At 47.8% G+C, this 18,576-nt stretch overlaps 1 protein-coding gene across 7 annotated transcripts in view; it reads right to left on the bottom strand.

The window, feature by feature from the left end:
- Positions 1-13,288, bottom strand: part of chd6 (chromodomain helicase DNA binding protein 6) — a 48,344-nt gene extending 35,056 nt beyond the window's left edge. For 3 of the 7 annotated variants that reach the window (XM_029151996.3, XM_029152003.3, XM_029152002.3), the window contains exons 1-2: positions 12,310-12,644; positions 1,745-1,794 (exon numbers count right to left, since the gene is read on the bottom strand). In XM_029151996.3, coding sequence (XP_029007829.1) covers positions 1,745-1,774 — 30 coding nt within the window. In that variant the 5' untranslated portion in view covers positions 1,775-1,794; positions 12,310-12,644. Of the gene's footprint in view, positions 1-1,744; positions 1,795-5,356; positions 5,554-12,309; positions 12,645-12,739; positions 12,902-13,122 lie in introns of those variants that run through there. The other 4 variants (XM_055508850.1, XM_041070955.2, XM_029151997.3 and 1 more) reach the window with 4 other exon arrangements.
- Positions 13,289-18,576: the final 5,288 nt, after the last annotated feature.

Below are 18,576 nucleotides of genomic sequence, written 5' to 3'. Positions count from 1 at the left end.
CTGTGGAACTCATTCATTCTTAACTCTAGTGAAGCACAACATTAACAAACCTTTGATGTGTTATTGAGCATCAGTGCGTGATACTAAAAACAAGCTCTAAGCTTCCAGGTTAATTCCCTTTTTATTAGCTGAACGCTGCCCTGTGTAAGGATGGAGCTGACAACAGAGGGGGCTCCAGCTGCACAGACGTTAAGTGCTCCAGACTCACGCAAAGCACCCAATAGTAGATATGTATCCAGCACCAATGGTGCTTTTAGTGAATTACTCCGACTCAACAAGCCAAAACAAGCGAGGAGGTGGTTCCTCTGAGGTACCGTATGTAGGAAAAGTCTGACCCGGCTCAGAAGACGTCAGCTCACTCCCAGAAGGGTCCAAAACCCCACAAACAGCTCACAACCACTGGTTGATTGCATTTGCAAACAAATACTTTAATAATTATTTAACATGCACTTTTCTACGCTGCTGCGTCCAAGACTCAGCAGATGGATTACAGCTAGATGAATTCACATTCAGGCTCAGAGTGTTTACACACATGATAAGAACTGGCTGGTAAATAACAGTTTAGACTTGTGTCATGTTTGTTCTTCAGGTTGTTACAAGCTGCGTTTCTTCTTGCCTCCCCCCATAGTCATCACTGTGTTTATCGGCGTCTTAGCTCTGTGACAGTCAATAAACGTAAAAAGACGGCAGCTCCAGTATAAAATTACAAGTGTGACTTATGTGGATAGAACAGGGAGGAGCAGGGTCCGTTGTGGAAACGAACCTCCATAAGGTTAAACAAGAGGTGATTCACAGGTAACAAGCTCAACGGGCTAATTCAAGCACTGAGCCTGTATAAACTCCCTGTCACAGCTGAGCAGTCTGTTCAGCCAGGCACTGGAGCAGCAAATAAAATAATAATGTGCTCTACTTCTACAAATGAAGCATTTGTTATTGTCTGTGCAGGGTATATTTTTGTCTGCTACAGAAATAGAGGGTGTTCATGACACAACAGGAAATGTAATCTTCACCATTTGACTGTACCTGTGAAATGATGAAGACAAAGCCCATGAATCATTAGTGGGTAATGGTGACGCTTGTAGTTGGTGAATGATCGTGGCTTGCTGTTGTGACAGTGTTAGCACCCTGTCGCTGCAATATGGAGGCCTCATGTTCAGCTGTGTCACCTCGCACTAGAAAAGCCTGACTCATCCCTCTGCTCAGCTTGACTCATAAATATTACAAACTGCAACACAAAAATAACCTGAACAGAACCATTATAAAAGATGAGCAGAGAGGTCGGACGTCACCTGAAAATAAGACAGGCTATGAGCTGTAACAATACATTACATGGTAGTACAGTATGCAGACGAAGCATTTAGCAAAGCAAGTTCATAGCAGTGAGGACTGCTGTGAAATCAACACACTGCTGCACTTTGTAGGGTCCCTGAAGCCCCTCACCTTCTGACAGACAGCAGCAGGGGCTACTTTAACCCCACGCCTGCACATAGAGGCTGCATCCCAAACATCCATCCCAGCTACGCCTCAGCAGAGGTCAAGCACAGCGTCAGCCGCCAAATGTCTGCTCTGGATGAGATCAGAAAAGAACCGGCTTCATGTCCTCCCACATCACGCTTCTGCTGCCCGTTAGCAGCATCTGACATACAAGTGTCCTATAGTGCAGGAGCCCCCAGTTTATGTAGCGAAAGCGCCTCCACAGACCTTTTGTGTCATGACCCATTTTGTGTGTGATCTCAGCACAAACCTGCTGCTTGTCCTTCTTGTGTATTTTCATCTTCTATCCCTTCACTGCATCTGTTAAGAGAAAAGGACACAGTTCACATTACTTGCAGAACTGAATGACTTAAAGGACAGAGTCAAACAGCAGCGAGTGAAGCTTCCCGTCGTGTCCAGAAGCATCCAGCGCTAAAGGAAACAAAGGAGGGGTTTTAGTGCTTTGTATGTGGTGGTTCCACGTCTAAGAAGGTGACCAGTGATAAACCAGATTGAGCTCATTGTTTACTTTGCTCATTAAATATTGGTAATTGGAACAAGATGCTCTGCACTGCTTGACATTGGTGGGAAGGTTGTTTTTAGAATGGGTCCATCCTGTTGGGGAAGTTGACGGACATCTGCATAGTCAGTACACTCAGTGTTAATGCACACGTTTACCAGAGGTCAAGTTCATGCAGTTACAACAAGGTAAATCTAAAGCACCTGTAGAAAATGAAAAACGCCAGCGTGTCAACAAGGTGCAGCAGCAATAAATCACCTGCTGAAGGACGTGGCAAGTGTTTGAAATTCCTCCTCATGTATATGCACCAACCCATCTAATGGGCCGATGCTTCATCAGGAGAAGCATCAATAATCTGTCATTTTAGGCTGATTTAAACATCGGAGAAATGGGGAAACAGAAAAAAGAAATAAATCATATCTAAATCAAAGAACGCTGGATAGAAAGTATTCCAAATTAAATACAGATTCAAACTGTGGTAATTAAGCTCAGCCTGTCATTCAACACTGAAGTGGCCACTGTCTCCGATTAGCACTGACATTAATCAGTGAAGAGCCTCAACGGCCACAACAGGAATCTGTGAAGCTGAATATTCTATTTTTTAAAAAATAGCTGAAGGAAAACCTGTAGCGTCCACAACATGTAACCTTCATTACTGACTACTCCCTGAACGCACCAGGCTTCAGCATCTTCACTGTGAGGGAATCATTGCTTTTCCTGCTCAGCTGCAGCGTTGTCATTTAAAAACTCTGTTTAAATTTAAGTTTAACGAATCACATTTCAGACCCACTCCAAGATGCAAAGGTTTGTTACAGACACGGAAGCAGGACAGACAGACGGCGGAGCGCGGGTTTTAGTAGATTCCACGCTGCTGCCTTTGCTTTTTAAGCTGCAATGACACCGAACAGAAACAGCGAAACTGAATAATATGAACTTGAAAGGAACATTTTCACACAGCGGCCCACTGCTTCTGTGGCAGCGCTGCTGCAGGAGACGAGGGTTCCAATGTGTAGTACAATTCAAAAGACCCATTCAACTCACAGCTTCTGAGCAGCTTCTTCACTTTTACTCCCTGACGTGTGCATATACACGTTTACTGTCAGTGGAATTAAACATTGGTGACGTATTGTTTAGCGATTCAGCCCAGCATCCACTAGACAGTGAGGAGTCTGTCCATCTACACGTCTGTAAAGTCCACTCTCCTCCATCTATATGCTTCAACACAAACACATGGAGTCAGTCCGTCTCCTTTTAGCCCATTTAACCTGCTCTTTGCAGTTCCAGGGGTTCGACAGCACTGTGCCGCTTGTATTGAGCTAAGCTTAAATTTAGCTTCATTATTACCAGCAGCAAAATCAAGACGTTCCTTTATGCATGTAAATGTCAATGCTCTCATTCTGAAACCTAAAACCTTTTCTGCAGTGTACATATTTTTTTCAAGTGGGGCATGGGCACAGAATGGTGCTAAAGAGAGTCAGCACACTTTACAGCCTGGTTTTCCAGGCTTCCAAATGTAGTCAATGACAGAGAAAACAAAGCTCGTGTGTGAATGTACATCCGCTAGCGTGCACCATCACAAACACAACAGAGCCGAGGAACACAACGGCTGAAGGCTCCAGCATAAGCAAACAGCAAAACCCAATTCAATGTAGTCATAAGTAAAGAACGTTGGATTTGTGCAGACATTAAAAACGGAAAAGAAGAATCCTGTGTCTATAAAAAGCTCCAATCACGCGTGTAGTTTAAAGGCTCCCTCGGGGTTTAGGAAATCAGATTCTCTCCTCAGCTGGGTTTATTTACTTTCAGCTGGAAGTAGTGAGGCATCCTATTTAAACTCCAGCCTCACGTTTCAGTTGGGTTTTAAAGTCAGGTGTGAATGGGCCGGCCTGCTGCGTCTCCACACAGACGCCCTGGGTCGTTAATCTGTCCAGTGTCTGAGTGCTCGGTGGAAGAGGAACAGGTTCTGGTTCAGCAACAGGTTCCATGAGGCTCCACAAGCACTGGAAGGCCATCACCCATCGGCCCTCAGCTGACCTGGAGTCAGTCCATAACGGTCACTGCACTGACTCGGCCACATGCAGGGCTTCTTATTCATCACTTTGGGTAAATTCTGCTGAAGCGCAAAGTGAAGTCCATGTGACACAGATTTGCTGTCGGTCACGTGTTTCCTGTTCCTATCTGTGCCACAAGGACGAGGTACCAAATCAGATCCCGAGGCTTGTGACCTACATGCAACTTACATTCGGACACTAAAGTTAGAATTTGTGTCCTTCTCCTCCTGTTGACCACAACAATGAGAGCAACAACTCTCCTCCTTATGAACCACGCAGCATGAACAACACAGGGTTTTCAAGTCCTGATGCGTTTTTATCTTTACCTACACACGCCTGGTTTCAGTGTCTACTGTCAGCGTTGCTTCTAAACAGATGAAGAGAACAAGCTACGGTTCATCCCCTCACACACACGTTAGATGAGACTCGTCCCATGTTACTTTGTTCTGGACCGAGCGGGTGCGTTGACGTATGTATGGCCACTGGTGCTGCCTCCATCTGCCGTAGACAAACTAGAACGTGGTCGGACTTTCCGGGTGCTGCTGTTCTTTCTGCTGCTCTGCGGCGCCGGCCCTCACCTCAACACGCAGCATCTCCCAGCGCAGCAAGGACCTGGAACTTATTCTCAGACTGGTGCATTCAAAGCCTTTTTTCCTGGCAAACTGTGTGCCAATAGACCCTGAAAGGCTGGATGATGAGACCCCACCGTCGCTGCACTCCTCCTGTAACGCTGGGCACATTTGGAGCAGGTGATATCTATAGCAGGTCACCTGCTTCCGTGAGCAGCCTGGAAACAGCAGGCACTTCGCGTGTTTGGTACCTGACATTCAGCAGAAAACATCCTTTCACTGCTTAACACATGGGTGCTAAAATGGCATCTGTGGGTGTGACAGGCAGCCTCCAGTCTCAGCGAACCATTAAGGAGAACGGCTGCACCTGCACATCGACCAGACTCATAACTGCCATCTTTGAACGCGCGACACTTAATCCTTCCCCCAAACTCTGTATATTCCGTCAATAAAGTCAATGACTTGCTAGAGAAAACAGACTGTCTGTGCTAATTCATTTTTGTCCCACACACCTGTCAATAGCTACACACAAGTAGCTCATGAACACCTTTAGGAAAGATGTACCCATATGACAAATATCTGCCCTGATGTTGATTTTATTTGGAGGAATCCACAGATTATACACCTGACTTCCACATTCAACCAACAAGGCATCAGCTTTTTCTGTGAAACAGAAAACATGTTGTTGTCACGCTGGATGAAAGCAGCACTAAAACTAAAAGCCATCACGTTACCACACACACCACTGGACCGACGGACGACCTCTGGGAAATCCAGTACAGAAGCAGAGCACAGCAATCAATGCACCAATGGAGCCAGGAGGAGCGTCAGGTTTGGCCTCGGGCTTCGAGGGACCCTCCACGCCCTGAGGCTTGCTGCCTCTACACCGGACACGGTCACACAGTGTTCAGAGGTGGAGCCTCTGCGTCACGTCCGCTACCTGGTGGACACGTCATGCGGAGGGAATGGAGTAGAAGAAAACACAAGGAGAGTCAATCAGCACCAAAACAGGACAATACAGCATCAGGCCCTCATCACTTCCTCTCCTGTTGTCATAGGGACACAAGATGACTTAATGCAATTTGTCAATCAAGCTCTTTTCTGTCTTTTTGCATCTGCTCCATCTTTGTTCAACAGATTTTAAAAATAACCTGTAACTCAACAAAACCTGTCACCTAATACTTCTGTTTTAATACGCCTCTACTCTACGCTTGGTTCACTGCTTGATGGAGCACGTTTACACCTCCTGCCCACCTGGTTGTTTGACTTGCTGCTTTAGTTAAAGCATAGAACGAGTCTAAGGACCCACAAACGTTGAGGGGCCCTCAGAGACCAGCTTGATTAATAATAACATTACTAGCACCAATATATTCCATATCACAAATTTATCTATGAAATAGTTACAAATAAGACTAAATTAGGGCTTATTTCTGCCTCTCCGGTCAAATGACACCCCTCCTCCCATTTACTGCATGGTTCTGCCCACGTGGATCCTGTAGACGCTAGTGAGTGAGATGGTGGTCGGATCGTCAATGGTTAAAGCAGCAACGTGCTCATGGTAAACAAAGCGTAAATCCAGTCATCAGAAACAAAAAGAAAGGTTTAACAAAGCAGAGAGAAGAATGGCCGGCAATAAAGGTTCAAACTATTTAAAAGAAAGGTTTGTTTATTCACGCAGGATAATGTTAGCGCTACTTTCATAGCACGAGCTGTGAGGACAGTACACAATGTGCTGCTACAGAACCAGCGAACGTTTCTTCACTCAATCCAACTCATTTCCAAGATCCAAGTACAGATCTTTCACTGACAGGTTTTTAAATTGAATCTTTTAACACTTTTCCTCCTCACCTGAAAGACATCACACTCTAAATTTAATAGCACGTGTTTCGCCATTGAACGAGAAATTAATGTAATTGTGATAGAATACTGATGCGTTGTCATCAAATCAAATACGTAGTCCTGAAGCTACATTTGAACTCAGAACCTTAATATTGCCAGCATCACACTCTAACTGCAGCAACATGCCAAGATAATCAGTAGTATTTCTAAATTGTAGGGAGCAACCTCAGACTTTTTCCTAGGGCCTTAAACTGTTAGCGGTGCCCTGATTACAAGTACTGACTTTGTGTTTAGGGATTCTCTGATCTGCTTTGTTTTTGCTTCAGATACTGGTTCAGAGTACTGATCTGATACCAGAGTAAAGCAGTTTAAAAGTGCTGAATTACCTATCTAAACTAGGATTCACCACCTTAAATTAAATTTCCCCTTTTGCAGCACACAGGAGAAATCAGACAAATGGTCCTAAAACACCAGTCAACACACAGAACTGGAAAAAGCTGAACCAGACGACGCAGAACCGTTCTTGTGTCACCTCACTGGTGTCTGGAGGTAGAAACTCATTTTTTCCCCACATATTAAAGACTTGTTGTTCCACAATGTCCACTTCCAGTTGGACCCCGAAGATGAACAACACATGATTTATTAACATTCTGCTATAATGAATGTTAAGAGTAAAGCAGTTTAAAAGTGCTGAATTACCTATACGTATGAATTCCTGTGCAGGGCATCAGGCTCTACATTCCCTCATCTTGTAAAATAAAAGAAGCGTATTAGTGATTTATTAAAACATCACCGGTTCAAAAATGTGCAGTTAAGCTTAAAAGACACATCAGGGCACGTCAGACATCCAAATGGTGAGTGGTGATAAATATTCCCAAACGAGCCTCGAGGTGGTTTATTAACAATGTGAAGCCTTTGTCTCCAACAACAGATAGGGGTTGCCCATCCAAAACAATAACGATCAGTATTCTTTCAGTGATTTCTTTCCTGCTTTTACACTTTCAGGCAAAGATTTCTGAACTCTTCCCTTTGTCTCTACCAAAGTTAGTTGCTTCTCTCCGTTTTGCTTTTGTTTATTCTGCTCGTTGAACTCCGTGCGCTTGTTTGGAACAAAGATTTGACGTTTTACCACCATTAACTTTTCATATATTAACAGTTTGGGGACTTATTGGTGTTTTTGTCACAAAGTATCTCCAAATCGCAGACGTTCTGGCTCGCTGCGTACTTGATTACCTGAGAACAGAACAAGCAGCTAGCACATGTTGCGTCTCTAAATATTTCTGTTGTCTCGCTATTAAAAATACATTTTTTAAATGTTATCAGATCGGGCCAGTTGTTATCGATACCTAATCTTAACGTTTATTCAATATTGAGGTTGATACCCAATACAAATATCGGATCAGAGCATTTACTGTTTACTGCAGAAGAGTAATAATACATGTTATTTATAAGCTCCTTTGTAAAAACTCTGTCTGAGAATGGACTGCGACGTACACACGACCCTGACTGCTGATTTCCTACACACTGGGTAAAGTCAAAGAAAAAAGGATAAAATAAAGTATGCTGAAGAACCTGTGGACTTCCTGCTCTCTGGAAAAAAGTGACAGCAGTTAAATCCAAGTGAGAAGGCAGCATGTGGAAGCTTATTCAAGTTGGGTGCCAGGTTGTTTTATCCCCACACACCTGTCAGCCATGAATATTGATGCAGGAGCACGGTGCTGTGTGAAGGAAACAACCGTCTGCTGTTCACTCGCTTTGCAGCCGTATGTGGCAGAGCTGCAAACACACATGGACAGACCTGTGAGTGGAGGTCATGTCTACAGGCCGAACGATGAGGTCGTCACTCCCGCTCTGGTTTGAACTGACCATCAGCCTGTCAGACCATCTTCAGGACTGACTGAATGTTTGCGCGACACTAGGTCCCTCGGTGGACAGGACTCCTTGCCGCCTTCTCTTTTTCTCGTTCCCTTCACTCCACCACTTGCCTTTGCACAAAAGAGCACGAGAGCCGAACTGTTGCCGCGTCTGAGAATCACCGGGAGACGACCCACTTGAGGGACCGGGAGGAGCAGCCAGCTGTGCTGAATCTGAACCCAACTCAGCCCGTTCCCCCCAAACGTGAGCGCGGTAGCATGCACAAAGAGAGGGGGTGGGTTAAAATGGAACAGGGCTCCTCCTCGCTCTGTCCTTGCTTCAGCTGTGTGATGCTCCCACGAGGGAGCAAACAAAGGAGAGGACGGTGCTGTCAGAGGAAGTCTGAGCCGCAGCACGGTCCTCAGTTACTCACAACCTCCGCATCATCTCCCGGTGACGGCTTCCTTTTCTAGCATCAAGCTGACCCAGTCCCTGCAACCTGTGACGTTGACATATTTGGACCTTTCTCAGCTATATGTGATGTCACAACATCGCTGTTTTTAACACAGCTTTTTCCACTCAACGAACTACCGCAGCCTGTAAGTAAACAACTGCAGCTCAAGTCAAGATTCACTCTGAGAAGCTGGAACCAGTGAGGCAGCTTCTTTTTGATTCTCTGTGATTGAGTCAGTTGAAAATTTGCCTGTTGTGTGTTCTGTGCATTTAACTAAAAGTTCAAAGGCACCTAACAATTAGTGACTTCATTCATCAGCGTGAGTCACTTGACATACGAGCAGACCTCTAGTACTTTACTGGCATCCAGCAGCTTCTACAGCAGAGCAACCTGGGCCATTACTCAGCTTTACCACAAACAGATGACACTGATAACTGCTGTAGCTACAAGTACAACAATCAAAAACCAACATCTGCCTCCTCAGCTGAGGACACAAAGCAACTGGAGGAAAAGGATCCCTGCTCACAGAGACTCTGATTAACAATACGCTAAACTAGACGCTAAACTAGGATTCCCCACCTTAAATTAAATTTCCCCTTTTGCAGCACACAGGAGAAATCAGACAAATGGTCCTAAAACACCAGTCAACACACAGAACTGGAAAAAGCTGAACCAGACGACGCAGAACCGTTCTTGTGTCACCTCACTGGTGTCTGGAGGTAGAAACTCATTTTTTCCCCACATATTAAAGACTTGTTGTTCCACAATGTCCACTTCCAGTTGGACCCCGAAGATGAACAACACATGATTTATTAACATTCTGCTATAATGAATGTTTTGCTTAGTTTCTAAGCAGATTTCCTTAAAATCATCCAATTGTACAATTTCAAGCAGCTTCACATACATAAGGCATGTATACTTAGTATTCAATTACCTCAATGAGTTTGAGACAAACTACAACAGTTTCATTCATTCATTCATTCATTCTTCATTGTCCCACTCAAATGTGACTCGGGATGAAATGAATCAGTTTTAACTCTTCTGCAGCTTTGAAGCAGATTCATTTGTGGATCCGACTGAGCAGCTACTACAGTTTTGTTTTAATCTCTGCACAACTTCATAACCTGTGGACTGTGGGAGGAAACCACACACACACAGAACATGCAAACTCCTCACACAGAGTCACCTGAATGACCCTGGAATCAAACCCGGGTCCTTGTTGCTGCCAGCGACGGTGCTAAATACTACAATCTAGCTAATCACACAAGGGTGCGATAGCGGTGGAGAAATCCTCCGCAAGCGCGCCTACAGAAGTGATATATATTATTAGAGTCCTACCTGATTGGAAAATGCAATGTTCTCTGAATCGTAGCAGACTTGGTGCATGTGACATGTTGCACCACAAACACAGTCTATTGCCACCTGCTGGTATCAAGGACCATTTTCTGGTGGAAGCTTTTAGTCCAGATGAGACAACTCAGGAGTCGGTCTAAGCAGCTTCTAGCTCTTGTTGGGTGTTGGTTTGTTGTGTCACAGCCATCAGGCATCTTTACAGCAAGACATGACTCTAGTTCAGTACCAAAGCCTAACTAAGAAAACCACACACTGTAGTCATGTTCAAAGAGTAGTGTGTATTTGGAAAACATTAGCTGTAGCTGTTACCTGTATGACAGAGTTCAGTGACAGTTAGAAGACGCTGCTGATGACGACCAAAACCCAAGCAGCCTCACTTTATCGCCTGCCTTCCAAACACGTTAAACAAGGAAAAGATCAGACCATCTAGACCAAAACAATGCATGCAAATGGACACGGTCATCACCGCCAGGTCTGTCTGGTCACAGCATCTCCAAACGCAGCATCGTTAGTAAGTCGACCTCTGACCCACATACACTTTAAATAAAAACACAAGCACTACACTGATTCAGTGTGTTTACACTGACACTGGTTATTTCAACTGAAATGTAGGAAACAATAAGCAGCTGCTATATTACAATGTGCTCACACACATCTGAGCCCACAACAGGTGGCTCTTTGTAACTTTATGTCTAGCATCCTACAGGAGAAGCTTTCAGTTATTCCAGGTTTAATGTAACAGAACAAATACAGGTCACCTGCAGATGCAGGCATGTTAGAAACGCTGAGGATGTTTGCTTGAACTTTAAAAGCAAAAATCAATCACGTACTGCTCTCATTATTATTAAATGATTCAGTGTAAGAAGGGAGAAGGTGTGCTGAAAGGTCACATGGACGATGCCAACACATGCTGGTGTGCAGGTCTGTGATCTCAATGTTTTCTTTGAAAACAGCAGCTGAAAACTTCTGTTACTGTCTATTTATTCTGCCCCAGAATCAACATATTACTGCAAAATACACTTTTACGCTTTTAAATTTCATTATGAAGACGCAACATAGGGAGCGGCACCATGAACAAAAGTCTCAATAACAGGAGACTCGTGCTGCTTCTAATGCCCTTGAGCAAACAGGCAGCAGAAAGTGTAGCGTGACGGGAGAACAAGGCGGTGGACGGTTGTTCAGAGCAAAGCCCTCAAACAGACGCGCTGCACGAAGACAACACAAGGCCTGAGTGAAGCCAGCGGCTCATCAAAGCAAAGCCATGCTGAAGGCACACAGGTAGAGCTGCTTATCAGCTGATCAGCAAAAGAAAACAAACACAAGCTTTTACCAAGTGGAGCGGGATTCAACGCGGTTGGCAAATAAAATGTGGAACTTTTCAGACATTTGGTTTTTAAACCATATACAAAGAACTGTCACAGCTGACAAAGCTATGTAAATAATCCCACCAAGCAGAAGTCATGTCAGCAGAAAATAACAAAACCCGAGGTGGAAAGGCATGAATGAATGAACCAATAGGAACAGATCTACATATGAACATTATATAAAGGTTCTGGTTAAACGTGCCGGAGATTTTAGACATGGATGGACAAAAGCAATCCAGGTGTGGCCAGAACGGCACATAACGGGAAGGCTGGAGTTTAGCATGTTTGTGATTGCTCGGTGTGAGTTAGCGTCTAGCCACCTGGGGGCTACACCTGGCCAGGTGAGCGTGCGTGGACGCTCACACGTCACGCCTCACCGTGTGGCTGCACTCACGCGCACACACCTGCCCGCTGCGGCTACAAAGGTTTCGGGAGGCTAACAGGCTAGCCACCTAGCATACACCTCTGAGGTTCTGAATGCTAGCAGACGCAGAGCTAGCGCGCCGCTAACACGAACGCTGCAAGGCGCCGGGCTGCCCCGAGCTGGGAGCGCGAGCTGGGAGGAAAAGGAGAAGTTCCCGGCGAGCAAAAGGGCGACTGGCCATGAAAAACGCAAACACACCGCGCACGCACGGCGAAAGCGAGACGCCGTGTCCCGTTCCACGTTAGCACCCGTAGCTACCGAGCTAGCCGTCTTCGCTAGCCGTGTAATGTCACTGCATCGCTGTTGTAAATACATTCTAACAGCCCTCTCCTTACACGTGTGGACAGCCTCTAAAACTCCTTCGCAGGGACATCGCTCCACCAAAAAAGCCTCCCCGGCACCGCTCACCTGCTCCGGACAGCGGACACACGCTCTCACCGGCGACACATCCTCCCCGCGAGCCCGAAAAACACTGGCGCTTTTTATTTCCAAGGACACAAAATCGCCATGACAGTTTAGAAAAATGCATAAAAATTAGCAGGCAGGGGAGGGAGGGGTGAGAAGAGAGAGAGGGAGAGATGGGGAAGGGGAGGAGAGGAGAGGGGAAAGAGGAGGGGGGGAGGAAAAGAGGAGGAGTGCAACTCCGCGCAATATCGGTTTAATCCTCACAAAGACCGCGGCTCCCGGAGTTCATTCAGTTTGGACGCCGGAGTCCTGCTCCGTTTTACCGCCGCGGTCCAGTCTAGACGCCACGGACGCGCGGGCACGCAGACGCACACCTTTCCCATACACGCGCACGCGCACGAGCCGCATCCAAAAGTTGAGGGACGCGTCTTACCTACAGCGGCCACTGCAGCAGCGCAGACACAAACAGCTTTTTCTAATTTGCTGGAAGTTCAGCGGCGGCGCGGCGGCGCGGCGGCGGTGCGGCTGCTGCAGCCAGCCTAACGTTAGCGCCCGGACCCGCAGCGGCGCAGCGCTGCACATTCTTCCATTGGCTGCGGCCCTGCGCAGCTGGCCTCGTGCGTGTTTCCATTGGCCCCGCAGCTGTCAAGCAAGCGCAGCGAGCGGCCGCGTCCCGGGTTTGTGTGAGAGCTATCGCGGCAGCCCCAGGCAACACCATTGTGTGTTGTATCGGTTCCCGCCCTCCCCGCGGGTCCGCGCGCCGTGCGCCTCACGCGCCGCCCGGCGTGGGCTCTAGCGGCTGTGCTGTTTTCTCACCGCAGACTCGCAGGGTGACGCTCCTCGTCGCGGGGGGACGCTTCGCACCGCACCGCTCCGCTCCGCACCGCCCGGCTGCGCGGCTCCTGCTGCTGTCATTGAAGGAAGGGGAAAAACAAGAGGGGAGCGCTGAGTTTAACCCCCCCGATGCAACAGCACGGAGGGCTCTGCATGTCTGCTCCGCTGGCTGCGTCCACCAATCACGGCGTTTTGTACTTCTCCATCATTACCGGGTTTTGAAGGGCGGAAGAAACGAAATAAGACGGTCCACATCTTTTGCAGATCAGGTTGCGTTTCCCGGATGTTGAGTTTGTTTTCTGGACTTCAAAAATGCCGCGCGGTGTCTCGTTCGTGCGGTGTGGAGGCAGCGCGCGCCTGAACGCGTGTCGCGCGAGGCCGGAGGAGTGCGGGAGTTTAACTGGATGCCGCTTGATGCAGCAGAGACGTGCGTCCAGACTCCGAGGAAACGCGTGGCACACAATAAAACACAACGTGACAAATCCAACCTTTCCAGGTCAGTGTGGTCACAACATCTGGGAGGTTGTGGCTGCAGATGTTACTGTGACGATGATGACGGGAACTTTCTTTACGTTTGTGATTATAACGTGTCCTTACGATGTGATGTAACAATCGACAAACGACAGATTTCAGGTTGACGTCACACAAGTTGAGGATTTGAATGTTAATTCATTTAATTGGACAGATGTGCGATGTTTGAGGGAAATAAACCCATCAGACCCGTTACTTCCAGGCCTGTTGATGCAAATGTGACGACCTGACAACCTGCGTGACACTACGTCACACAGCGTAACAAATATTTTAACCACCTTTTTGTTACAGAGGGAGTTGAAATATTTATATGGATGTGTTTGTTTGTGTATCTAAACATTTATTGGCTCAGAAACTGACTGATAAGGTACGTTTTCTGTCTCTCCTTTTTTAGTATTCTGCTGTGATTTGTTTATGGGACTCTGTAAATATATATAAATATATAGACTCTGTGTATATATATATATATATATGTATATGTATCACTCGTAAACTCATTATGATGCTGTTGAAATAATTCCGAGCGGAGCAGGAGTGTTTGCTATCATTTCAATAGCATCATACGATTTGTGACTTGCACTTATGTTTTGACTGTTTGAGCTCAGATCACCGTCTGGAGATTCATTGGATTTCATCATTTGGCGGCTGCAAAGAGCAAGAACAGGAATCGTCCCTGAACCACTTATTCTGAAACATGACATGATCATCGCTGAGGAGCATAGATGCCTCCATCAGAGGAGCACACGCGCCTCCATCAGAGGAGCACACGCCTCCATCAGAGGAGCACACGCCTCCATCTGAGGAGCACACGCCTCCATCTGAGGAGCACAGACGCCTCCATCAGAGGAGCACACGCGCCTCCATCAGAGGAGCACACGCCTCAATCTGAGGAGCACAAACGCCTCCATCAAAGGAGCATACGCCTCCATCTGAGGAGCACACGCGCCTCCATCAGAGGAGCACACGCGCCTCCATCAGAGGAGCACACGCGCCTCAATCTGAGGAGCACACGCCTCCATCAGAGGAGCACGCGCCTCCATCTGAGGAGCACACGCCTCCATCTGAGGAGCACAGACGCCTCCATCAGAGGAGCACAGACGCCTCCATCAAAGGAGCATACGCCTCCATCTGAGGAGCACACGCGCCTCCATCAGAGGAGCACACGCGCCTCCATCAGAGGAGCACACGCCTCAATCTGAGGAGCACACGCCTCCATCAGAGGAGCACACGCCTCCATCAGAGGAGCACACGCGCCTCCATCAGAGGAGCACACGCCTCCATCAGAGGAGCACAGACGCCTCCATCAGAGGAGCACAGACGCCTCCATCAGAGGAGCACAGACGCCTCCATCAGAGGAGCACACGCGCCTCCATCAGAGGAGCACACGCCTCCATCAGAGGAGCACGCGCTTCCATCAGAGGAGCACACGCGCCTCCATCAGAGGAGCACACGCCTCCATCAGAGGAGCACACGCGTCTCCATCTGAGGAGCACACGCGCCTCCATCAGAGGAGCACACGCCTCCATCAGAGGAGCACGCGCGCCTCCATCAGAGGAGCACGCGCGCCTCCATCAGAGGAGCACGCGCGCCTCCATCAGAGGAGCACGCGCGCCTCCATCTGAGGAGCACACGCGCCTCCATCAGAGGAGCACACGCCTCCATCTGAGGAGCACACGCGCCTCCATCAGAGGAGCACACGCCTCCATCAGAGGAGCACACGCCTCCATCAGAGGAGCACACGCCTCCATCAGAGGAGCACACGCGCCTCCATCAGAGGAGCACGCGCTTCCATCAGAGGAGCACACGCGTCTCCATCTGAGGAGCACGCGCGCCTCCATCAGAGGAGCACACACCTCCATCAGAGGAGCACACGCCTCCATCTGAGGAGCACACGCCTCCATCAGAGGAGCGTGTGTGCTCCTGCAGCCGTGAGGCGCTGCGTCATGCATGTAAAAGCTGCAGGTTTTGTTGAATGTGGACGTGAATATCAAACACGCTGCCGCCGCCGCCGCCTGTCTGCGTCTGCTGCTGCATTTGATAACAGGCATCAAAAAGCTTCACACCGACAACTGACCCCAGCGCAGCCTCCTGCTCATTAACAGACGGAGACGCTGTGTCAAAGGCACAGAATGACTGCATTCACTACATGCACGTTCACCTACTGCTGAATTGTACTTTATGTGCGACTTGACGTGCGCCTCAATACTTCCCTTAAGGGTTTAATACTGGTATAAATTCAATTCATACACTTGAAATAGAAGCAGATTACTACTAATTAGCTACTTTCTATGCTCCTAAACGAATGTCCTGCATGACGTGGTTGGAGGTGGTTCAGTGCCTCCTGAATTCAAAGTGAGGATAAAAACATAAAGATGAAGCCACTGTTCAATGGTTCTGGTTGGCTTCACCTGAACTAAAAGGTTTCAGTTGAAGGAGTTTGAACTAAGTCAGGATGTAACTACCCTCTACAACGCGACCCGGTTCCTCTGACTGAGCCGTGCTTGATGGAGGCGTGGCCTCGGACGCGCTCGGTCTGCGAAGAGTTAAATCCTGCCCCCCCCCCCCCCCCCCCCCCCCCCCCCCCCCCCCCCCTTCCTTCCTCCCCTGCTTGGCCTCAAGCCCAGAGAGAGCTGGAAGGAGGAACACATTTTCTGATCGTTCTTTCCCGCCTCAAACAAAAACAGCTTTCAGACCTTGTGCTTCTCAGGTTTTTTGTTGCATGAATGTGAAATGTTGATTTCCTCGTGTTTCCGTCTTCAGGACGTTTCTGCATCTTCATGTGCGACTCACTAACCTCCTTTTTGCATGTGGCTGCTGAGACCACGCACACATGTTCTAATTACCTCCGTCCGCGGCTTCTCTTTTCTGGTGAAAACATCACTGATTTCCCTGCTCTGCTGCAGGTCCGCGTCCACAGAACCGGAGCCTGAAGCGTCGGACCTGTTGTTGGACTGTTTGTGCGTCAGAGCTCACCTCTGAACGCGCTCCCGTCTCAACACAGCGTTGTTTGCAGCCGTTTGGGCTCAGTGTGAGTTGGTTCTTCTCCTCCTGATGAAACGTGTGTGTTTGTAGCTCATCCAGGCAGCAGCTCTTCTCTCTGTGCAGCTGCAGATGAAGCATGATGCTGAGATGCTGCCGCTGTCATCACATATTCATAGGCTAAACATGTAGCTCATGAGCCACTGTGTGTATTTTTAGCTGGATGCCTGAGCTCCCAGCTCCCTCATGTGCCACATTATTTTTAGTCTCCACCATCCAAGACTCAGACTCAGAATTGGCTTGACACAAACCCCAACACTCGTTTTTTCCCGTCAGCGTCGGACCCTCAGACGGACACTGAGCTGGTGAAGGACGGCGTCAGTGTTGTGCTCATCACTCATGTGTGAAGGCACACAGGCAGACACAGCCTGGACGCTGCAGTTCCCCTTTGGCAGCCATGTTGACTCCACAGTCTGGTCCATGGCTGTTGCCATAGTAACGGATGCTGATGTGCAGAGAGCTGGGCTGCTGCCACAGCCCTGCTGTGCAGGACGCTGTAACATACCTGCAAAATAAGGTTGAGGAACAACTGCTGAAGTCATGAACAGTCACATTAGTCCATCTGTTTTAACTGACAATTTAATCTGTTTGGAGCCACTGAGAAAAGTTTTAGTATGATTTGCTGGAATTTTGCAAACCATCCATAAGAAAGACTTTTAAACAACTTCTGATCTACAGCAATGTAATTATAATAAAATAATAGCAATATTTAAATTTGGCTTAATGTATCACATGTTGTTGAATAGACTGAGATGATTCATCCTGAGATGCTTTAATTGGGTTGGTCATTTGGTTTAATGAGGGCAGTGTTCTTCACTCAGTAGCAGCATATTAACAGCAGAGGGCGTCATTCTACAGAAGGAGAACAGCTCAAGGAGCAGGTTGAGAGGAAGGACAGTATCAAGTGAAACAGGCAAATTAGATCATGTTCTGTTGTTTCCTGTTTTTACTGTGGCTCATCATTTTAAAGGGTTCCTCCTCCTCTGTCTTCAGTGCAGCGCTCGTCTCTCTTTTGCTAGTGGTACGTGTGTCAGAGCTGTTCTCAGGTCTGCTGATATTGACACACTCTCTCTCGCTCTCTTATATTCAGTTCAGCTCCACTGCAAACAGCGCTCATGATATATATATATCACAAAACTCACAAAAAACTTCATATATATCACAAAAACCTCACCTCTAACAAGATGAAACCTCTAGTTGTGCTGTATGTGGGCGGAACTGAAGCAGGATGGTTGGACCGGGACAGGACACAGGATGGTTGGACCGGGACAGGACACACAGAATAAACTACAGGTCGTAGTGCAGCGGACACACAGATGCACAGTCAGCTGTTACGGGCGTGAGTCGGGGGAGTGGAGGCGCTCGTGTGCGCTCCTTATCTTTTCCTGCCATGTGTGTGTGTGTGTTTATGAAATGCACCCGGCAGCTGAAGGTGGTGGCAGCTGAACGATGACGGGAGCTGTGTGCACGTGTGTCAGTGAGCGTCACTTTAAAGATAGACCAGTATCGATGCTCCACCAGCAGCAGAAGGGGATCAGAGCCCGCTCGCTGGTTGAGGCGCCTCCCTTTCTTGTGGCCCACATCAACCTGAAGCTGGAGTCAGTGCCCCTCATCGCAGCTCATTCACAGCCTGTGACCCGTCCAGGTCCGTTGTCATGTGCTGAACGTTCCTCCCCACCGCGGCCTGGAAGCGCTTGGACTGAACTGCATTAGTTTATGTTCACAAGCTCTGCACTGTTCACATTAGTGTGTGATGGTTGTGAGAATGTCTGATGTGGCATAAAAACAACAACAACAGAATGAGCCTGAAGAAAAAACAAACCGAGGAGCAAGTCGGTTTGATTCCTCCTGGAATGTGCAGGTCTT

Source organism: Betta splendens, chromosome 5 (genome assembly GCF_900634795.4).
Source record: "Betta splendens chromosome 5, fBetSpl5.4, whole genome shotgun sequence".
Classification (NCBI taxonomy): domain Eukaryota; kingdom Metazoa; phylum Chordata; class Actinopteri; order Anabantiformes; family Osphronemidae; genus Betta; species Betta splendens.
Note: the sequence above shows the minus strand (reverse complement) of the source record. Positions and strands in the feature narration are given on the sequence as shown.